Source organism: Nansenia antarctica (assembly GCF_963989245.1).
Source record: "Nansenia antarctica genome assembly, chromosome: 7".
Classification (NCBI taxonomy): Eukaryota; Metazoa; Chordata; class Actinopteri; order Argentiniformes; family Microstomatidae; genus Nansenia; species Nansenia antarctica.
The window spans coordinates 35,293,360-35,302,431 of NC_137677.1; the positions used below are offsets into that span (position 1 = coordinate 35,293,360).

Genomic DNA, 9,072 nt, shown 5'->3' on the forward strand with positions numbered 1-9,072 from the left:
GGACATGACGCTGGTATCCCGGTCTAAGCCTACTTTGATAGGTCGCTACAATGTCATTGGACTTGGTCAGATAATGGATCTGACCTTTTATGCCTGTATTTGCCTATTCACTTTTGCCTACTTTTAATGGCAGTCTCAAACGGTAGTATGAAGTATTTCTCTGAGCTGATTACAACATCTAACCTTCATAATTTTCTGTTCATAAAAAAAAGGTTCAGTGACTTACTGAAGAGGATCTCGTCATGGCCAACGGACAGCTGCTTCAGACGGTCAACAGGATCTCAGAGGAGCTCAGCGCCAGCGAGCGCAGGAGGCTGTGTTACCTGTGTGGCTCCCTGGACACGGACAGCTGTGTGGCTGACGTGAGAGAGGTGCTGAGGTCTCGTCTGAGCCAAGGGCAGGTGGATCAGCTGTTCCTGGTGGAGCTCCTCTTCAGACTGAAGCGCTTCGATGTCCTGAAGAAGGTGTTTAAGCTCAATAAACAAGACGTTGGCAGCATTCTGGGACCCAGACATGCTGTGTCAGACTACAGGTGAGATACCAGGCTAGATGTTGTTGAATACAGGTGAGATACCAGGCTAGATGTTGGATACAGGTGAGATACCAGGCTAGATGTTGAATACAGGTGTGATACCAGGCTAGATGTTGGATACAGGTGAGATACCAGGTTAGATGTTGTTGAATACAGGTGTGATACCAGGCTAGATGTTGAATATACCGTAGGTGAGATACCAGGCTAGATGTTGAATACAGGTGAGATACCAGGCTAGATGTTGTTGAATACAGGTGTGATACCAGGCTAGATGTTGAATATACCGTAGGTGAGATACCAGGCGAGATGTTGAATATACCGTAGGTGAGATACCAGGCTAGATGTTGAATACAGGTAAGATACCAGGCTAGATGTTGAATACAGGTGAGATACCAGGCTAGATGTTGGATACAGGTGAGATACCAGGCTAGATGTTGGATACAGGTGAGATACCAGGCTAGATGTTGAATACAGGTGAGATACCAGGCTAGATGTTGGAGACAGGTGAGATACCAGGCTAGATGTTGGATACAGGTGAGATACCAGGCTAGATGTTGGGTACAGGTGAGATACCAGGCTAGATGTTGAATACAGGTGAGATACCAGGCTAGATGTTGGGTACAGGTGAGATACCAGGTTAGATGTTGGGTACAGGTAAGATACCAGGCTAGATGTTGGATACAGGTGAGATACCAGGCTAGATGTTGTGCTTTTGATTGAGTTTTGCTTATTGACACTCGCCAGTGATACATATAACACGACAAACAATAAAGCCTAAATGTTTCCATTTGGTGTTCTAGGCATTGATTTTGTGTGTCTGATTGTTGTATTTCTTCACAGAGTGTTGATGGCTGACATCAGTGAGGACATGGGGACGGAAGACTTGCAATCTCTGAAATTCCTGCTTAGCAGTACTCTACCCAGGGAGCGGATGGACAGAGCCAAGGTCAGAGGTCAAAGGTTATTCATGTCAGTAGGTAGGCTACTGGGATACAAGGGAGTGTATGACAGTACAATACCATCCTTATTTGCAAGTTCTCCCCTTTGAAAACACAATAGTAGCCCAGTATAGTAACACAATAACACAATGATATTCAGTACACCATAATACAATAGCAGCTGTGTCTCTGTAAATTCATAGTAATAAGGCATGTGTTCCCATAAAGAGGTTTTTATGACGAGATGACTTTCGGGGAATTTCTAACCCTGACCCACCGAGTAACTGAAATGTTTTTGGTTTGTGTAGGAGGGGGAAACCACTATGAAAATAGGGTAATGTTCTTCTCCCTCTCATCTTTTTTGAGTATTTGGTTTCTTTTACATTTAATTTCACCTCTTGCCTCTGATACAGAATTTCCTTGATGTCGTTGTTGAACTGGAGAAGCTTGACAGGGTCTCAGGGGAGAGGTTGGACCTGATTGAACAATGCTTGATGAACATTGGCAGGACTGACCTGGCCAGGAAGGTCAAAGTGCACCAGATGTCAGGTGAGAGTTCGGACGTGGACGCCATAGCACATTGGAAGAATATTTTGTGTTATCTCTTATTTATTCATTTATTTTATCTTAAAATGAATGCAGGGCTCCCACCGTTTCTTGAAATCCTTGAAAGTTTGTGAATTTGAGAAAAAGAAATCAAGGTCTTAAAAGTTTTTGAAAATAGACATGGGTCATTGAAAGTGCTTGAATTCCCCCTCTCTCTCTCTCTCTCTCTCTCTCTCTCTCTCTCTCTCTCTCTCTCTCTCTCTCTCTCTCTCTCTCTCTCTCTCTAAAAAAAAATTCTATATTCAAAAATGTTTTACATAGCTCGTCAACTAGAAAACAAGTCTCTGTACTGCTTAACTTTACATATTTCACAATATGTTGTTTTGCTGTGCTGTGGTAGAGAAGGCAAGAGACCATCTAGTGTTCTCACATTCTAGCCTCTCTTTTTAATTGTTGTCTGTGAGCGGATACTTCCTATTATATAAATTCTCACCTAGGTCTGTCTCAAACTATGCTGTGTTGGGTCCTTGAATTTGAGGGAATTGAGTCTTGAAAGTCCTTGAAAGGTGCTTGAATTTGATGTTTCAGAAGGTGTGGGAACCCTGTAAAATGAATGTATGTCGTTATGAGTGTATAGGCAGATTTGGTGTCACCTGCCATGGGATTTAAATGTTTGAGACAAAGACAGCAGTGTTCTGATCTTCCACTGTGAATGGTGTCAGTTTGTAAAATCAGTTTGTAATTGTTGATGTAACACCTATAATATAATAATAGTAACACCGTTTTGTTCAGGTGGAATACCCCAGCCTAAGTCATGTGTACCAAACCAAATGGGGAAACAGCAGCAGGCATTCAAGACACCTGTAAGCAAATTACCATCACTTCCTCTTCCCCTTTAGATACACCTTTCACACACCCACACACACCCACACACATATACACACACACACACATATACACACACACACACACACACATACACATATACACACACATACACACACACACACATACACATATACACACACACACACACCCCCCACACTCATGTGCGCACACACACACACACACACACACACACACACACACACACACACACACAGAAACACCCACACACATGCGCACATACACACACACACACGCACACTCCCTCCCTCCCCCACCCCTCCCCCCTCTATAACTGTCCGTTCTCAAGCCTTCTTGTTTTCTGTTCCTCAGTATAAGCCCGTGCCCATGGCCACCTCTGCCACACAGCGCCCAAGACTGGCACCTTCCAGATTCCTCAGTGAGTCACTCCTCCTCTTCATTCCTGGCATGCTGACAGACCAGACACAGATGCTACTCTCTGTATGACGATACCATGAACCGCTTTCACTGTTTTTACTTCCTCTTTTGAAACCCTATCGTCATTTCAGTTCCAGAGATACAGCGCATGTCAGTGTCAGAAACGAGAGGGCAGCAATACCATCAGGTAATGGCACCGAGGTTGGTCCCCTACTTGGGGACTTTTTCACCAGACCCTGTCACATTAATATGTGTAGAACTGTGTCTGTGGGGCCTGTGGTGATCTTTCCAGGGTTCCCACCGTTTCTTGAAATCCTTGAAAGTTTGTGAATTTGAGAAAAGAAAATCAAGGTCTTAAAAGTTTTTGAAAATAGACATGGGTCATTGAAAGTACTTGAATTCCCCCCCCCCCTCTCTCAATTTTAAAAAAATATATATACACGTATATATATATTCAAATTTGTTTTACTCATCAACTAGTACATTCGTAAATAAATAAGTCTCTGTATTGCTTAACTTTACACATATTTCACAATATATTGTTTTGCTGTGCTGTGGTAGAGAAGCCACTCTTTTTAATTGTTGTGTGTGAGCGGATAGTTCCTATTATATAAATTCTCATCTAGGTCTGTCTCAAACTATGCCGTGTTGGGTCCTTGAATTTGAGGGAATTGAGTCTTGAAAGTCCTTGGAAAGTGCTTGAATTTGATGTTTCAGAAGATGTGGGAACCCTGTCTTTCAGTACGTACTGACATGCCCTCGTGACCTCTGACCTCTATTTTCCAGAGCCCCGTGGATGTGTACAGGCTTCAGGGAGAGTCACGCGGTGTGTGCGTGATCATAGACTGCGTTGGCAGCGACGGAGGTGAGAGTTCACATCCACAGTGCCAACAAGACGTCGTATATCATTGTCTTCGCCGTCTGGAAATGTGCGTGGGCGGGCGGCATCGTAAATGTTTCACTGGGCCGCCTGGTCATCACAAGCTTCTGGCATGTGTTGTTGTTGTTGTTGTTGTTGTGTTGTTTTAAATATTACATGGATGTGTGACTGGCAGTACATTTGGCCTTGTCTCACGTTTAGAAGAGCAGAAACACATTCTAATGCTTTGGTCCTCATGTCGGGATCCGATGTAACGATCAGACTTTTCTTTCGACAAACGTGAATACATGTCCGCGTTGTTGACAATCAACGACACACATCGCTAGGCAACCAACAAAACTTGTTTTGTGAGCCTGCTAACAAGGTAAAGTAGTGTTCTAGTTAACTAGGCAGCAGTGGGGATTACTCACCGAATCCATTGCGTTGTAGTATTTTGGCTTGACTAGCGAGTTTGTGTTGTGACTCTCAACAATGTCGAAACGTACTTCCGTGTTTCAAAAGAAAAGTCTGAACATTTAGTTTGTTTGCCGTGGACCGAATGATCAGACTGTGTCACAATGAATTGTCTATTTTACTTCGCCCCCTCTCAGGCATGTTGGAGGAGACGTTTCGCTCCCTCCACTTCAATGTCTTCCTGCACCAGTGGCTGAGCGTGGAGGACACCCTGGCCTGCCTCCGGGCTGTGGCCAGGCGGAGGGACTGTCAGGAGGCCGACGCCTTCGCCTGCTGCATCGTCAGCCGGGGCACCGCCACCGACCTGCTGGCCACCGACTCCCGCGGCACGGGCCTGCGCCTCGACACCGTCCGACGCCTCTTCACCTCTGAGGCCTGTCCCGGCCTGGCCGGCAAGCCCAAGCTCTTCTTCATCCAGAGCTACAGCGTCCCCGGAGCGTGCCCCGGAGACGGAGACGCCGGAGACCTGGAGACGGATTGCGGCCCCGCGGCGGGGGGGGGGTCGTCGCACGGCGGCGTGGAGTCGGTCCCGACGGACGCGGACGTCTTCTGGAGCCACTGTTGGACGGACGAGTGCCAGCTGGAGGACCACCGCCACCGGTCTGTCTACCTGCAGGCCCTGAGAGAGGCCGCGCTGAGGGGCCAGAGGAGGTACGGTACAGGTCTGGGGTTATAGAGTACAGTACACGTCTGGGGTTATAGAGTACAGTACAGGTCTGGGGTTATAGATAGGGCTTTCACACCGGCAAAGAACCGTTCCGGTTCGCGTTCGGGAAACTCCGAAACTTGGTGCTGTCTGGCGAACTAGTCCGCGTTCATACCAGTGTAACCAGAACCATCCGCGTCATCAACGATGGGTGATGAAGGGGTGGGATAAACAAAAATGTCACACTAGATGGCAGCTACTTCACTGGAAATGAGGATAATATCTTCCACTACAGTATCTGAAATAAACACAATTTTCTATGAACAAAACAAAAGACACTTTCTACACGTGTTCTCTTACTAACCAGCTGCTCCATTGCTCTAATAGAAATGGCTTACGAAATGTGCGTTCACGCGTGTGTTTGTTTGCTGAGCATGTGAGGAAGATAGAGAGAATAATACAACTTTTGATAATTGTTTTGATCACTAATGATTAGATTTAGATTAGATTAGATTACATTTTGTCTCCTTCCTTCTTGCTGGTCATTGCAGCCTAGAATATGACACACGCACTGACAAAGTGACTGTTCTTACGTTTTGGTTCCCGCTTGAGAACCACTATTTTCTGGTTCCCGCTGCGAACCAACTTTTCAGTCTCCGAACCAATTGAGTTTTAGTCTGAACGCGCTGGCTGGTTCCAGACATGGTTTGCGAACACGAACCGGAACGATTCTTTGCCGGTGTGAAAGCCCTAAGAGTACAGTCCATATCTGAGATTATAGAGTACAGCAACTAAGCAATGTTGATGTTCGAAAAGCTGCGGGCACTGACGGCATTTTCAACTTGTCACTGGCCCAGGGAGTTGTCCTTGTCACTGGCCCAGGGAGTTGTCCTTGTCACTGGCCCAGGGAGTTGGCTTGTCACTGGCCCAGGGAGTTGGCTTGTCACTGGCCCAGGGAGTTGGCTTGTCACTGGCCCAGGGAGTTGTCCTTGTCACTGGCCCAGGGAGTTGGCTTGTCACTGGCCCAGGGAGTTGGCTTGTCACTGGCCCAGGGAGTTGTCCTTGTCACTGGCCCAGGGAGTTGTCCTTGTCACTGGCCCAGGGAGTTGTCCTTGTCACTGGCCCAGGGAGTTGTCTTGTCACTGGCCCAGGGAGTTGTCCTTGTCACTGGCCCAGGGAGTTGTCCTTGTCACTGGCCCAGGGAGTGGTCCTTGTCACTGGCCCAGGGAGTTGTCCTTGTCACTGGCCCAGGGAGTTGTCCTTGTCACTGGCCCAGGGAGTTGTCCCCACGTGCTTCAGCTTGTCACTGGCCCAGGGAGTTGTCCTTGTCACTGGCCCAGGGAGTTGTCCTTGTCACTGGCCCAGGGAGTTGTCCTTGTCACTGGCCCAGGGAGTGGTCCTTGTCACTGGCCCAGGGAGTAGGATGGTGTAGGGTGTAGGGTGTAGGATGGCCCAGGGAGTTGTCCCCACGTGCTTCAAGGCAACAACCATCGTGCCGGTGCCAGAGAACCCTGCTGCAGCACATCTGTAGGACTTCCTCCCTGTTGCGTCACGTCTGGCTCCATGAAGGTCTCCAAGAAGTCGCTCCTGGTCCGCGTAAAAGTTTGGCTTTCCCCCGAACTAGACCCCCAGCAGTACGCCTACTGCAAGAACAGGTCAACAGAGGACGCCATCTCCACGGCACTTCACTCCACCCTGACCCACCTCGACACAAGCAACACCTACGCTAGGATGCTGTTCATCGATTTCAGCTCTGCTTTCAACACCATCATCCCCTCCAAGCTGGTCACCAAACTCAGTGACTTGGTATCAACACCTCCCTCTGCAACTGGATCCTAGACTTCATAACCAACAGGCCCCAGCTCGTCAAGTTGGACAACCACTCCGCCTCCACCCTGACCCTGAACACCGGCGTGCCTCAAGGCTGCGTGCTGAGCCCCCTCCTCAACTCTCTCTTCACCTACGACTGCGTGCCGATGCATGGCTCTAATGCCTCGCACCCCAACCACTCGCACCCCTTTGCACTACTGGTGTTTACAATACTACGTTTGCACATACTGTATATTGCACATTGCACATTGATATAGCTGCTTTTTATACATCTGTACATTACATACTCTACATAAGATACCACACTGTACAAGCTACCGTAACTGTATATAGCTCATAACTGTACATAGCTCATAACTTAATATACCTCTAAACTGATGTTTACAATACTACCTCTGCACATATTGTACTGCATATTGCACACTTACCTATCACTATCATTGTCATGTTTTATGTTTTATTTATATCATGTTCTTATATCACTATTTTCACTTTTGGTTAGAACTTGTACTCTGCAATGACAATAACGTGTAATCTAATCTAATCTACAGTACATGTCTAAGGACGGTTATAGAGTACAGTACATGTCTAAGGTTATAGAGTACAGTACATGTCTAAGGTTATAGAGTACAGTACATGTCTAAGGTTATAGAGTACAGTACATGTCTTAGGTTATAGAGTACATGAGGTTATAGAGTACATGAGGTTATAGAATACATGAGGTTATAGAATACATGAGGTTATAGAGTACATGAGGTTATAGAGTACATGACGTTATAGGAACTTTCAGGGGTAAAGCAACACTGGCAACCAAACTAGAGTGTCACCATGGCTACATATTCTATGTAATCAAATTGTATTCATTATATTACATTACATTTACATTTTTGCCATTTAGCAGACGCCTTTATCCAAAGCGACTTACAACCAATACATTTGTCTAAGTAAGTGAATCATCTATCCACCAGTCATCGTAAGAAAAACAAATCTATGCTAGATTCACACTCATTAAAGCTTTTTCTGTACTTGGGTTTTGGGTAGTATGGTCAATGGCACACTAGTAGGCTTTGTAAGTTGTTGTCAAAGATTTAATTTACCAATTGGATAATTGCCTTGAATGCATTTGATGAAATAGCTGTGTTTTTTCTTATTGCAGGAAAACCAATCTTCTGGACGTTCACACAGAGATGAATGGAGTGATCTACGATCACAACAAGAGGAATCCTAGAGAAAGTTACTATATTAACCTGAGACACACTCTCAGAAAGAACCTCTACCTATTATAAGAGGATTTATTAAAGCATAATATCATTTATACCATAACCACTCAACACTACAGATATTTCATAACAAAGTGTATGTCGCCCTCTGCTGGTGTTCATGTTTTACATTTACATTGGTTGGTGTTCAGTAGAGGTTCACCCACAGTGCTCCATAACCAAGAAGACAAGACTCTCTGCACTACTGTTATCATTATTAGGGTTATTATTTATTAAAAGCGTTACTTACTTTGTGATATTGTACAAAGTTAGGCATTGTATAAAGACAGACATTTTAGCAAATAGATCAGAACATAATTCACGCTGCAGCTAAACTAAGGTGCAATTCACACTAAATTAGTTGTCATTGAAAGGAATGCATTCAGTATTATTTAATTGTATTTATTTATAGTTTTTTACTTTTATCATTTGTATATTTGAGAAAAACTGAATTTGGTTTATGTAAATGTTTATGCATAGTTCACATTTAACATTGACAATAAAACTTTTTTTGCCTTTATGTTGGACTGCTGTGAGGACTGTGTTAAGGAATTATACATTTATTTCAGTCAAGAAGACGGTATTCTAATGTTACATTACATTCTAGAGCAATTTCACAAATGATTTCTGAATTAAATCAAATTAAATATTTCAAGATAAATGCAATACCTAAGACTTTATTCCAGGCAGGGTCTTTTCAGTGG

General features: G+C 45.0%; 1 protein-coding gene across 1 annotated transcript; it reads left to right on the forward strand.

Annotated features, from left to right (window-relative positions):
• Positions 1-242: 242 nt before the first annotated feature.
• LOC308162550 (CASP8 and FADD-like apoptosis regulator) lies at positions 243-8,585 on the forward strand (the record flags this gene model as incomplete). The annotated part of the gene is made up of 9 exons (XM_080536696.1): positions 243-532; positions 1,373-1,478; positions 1,884-2,019; positions 2,809-2,879; positions 3,235-3,301; positions 3,432-3,487; positions 4,087-4,165; positions 4,771-5,284; positions 8,266-8,585. 9 exons carry the CDS (start codon positions 243-245, stop codon positions 8,393-8,395), a joined length of 1,449 nt encoding a protein of 482 aa, XP_080392822.1. The 3' UTR covers positions 8,396-8,585.
• Between the last annotated feature and the right edge of the window lie 487 nt (positions 8,586-9,072).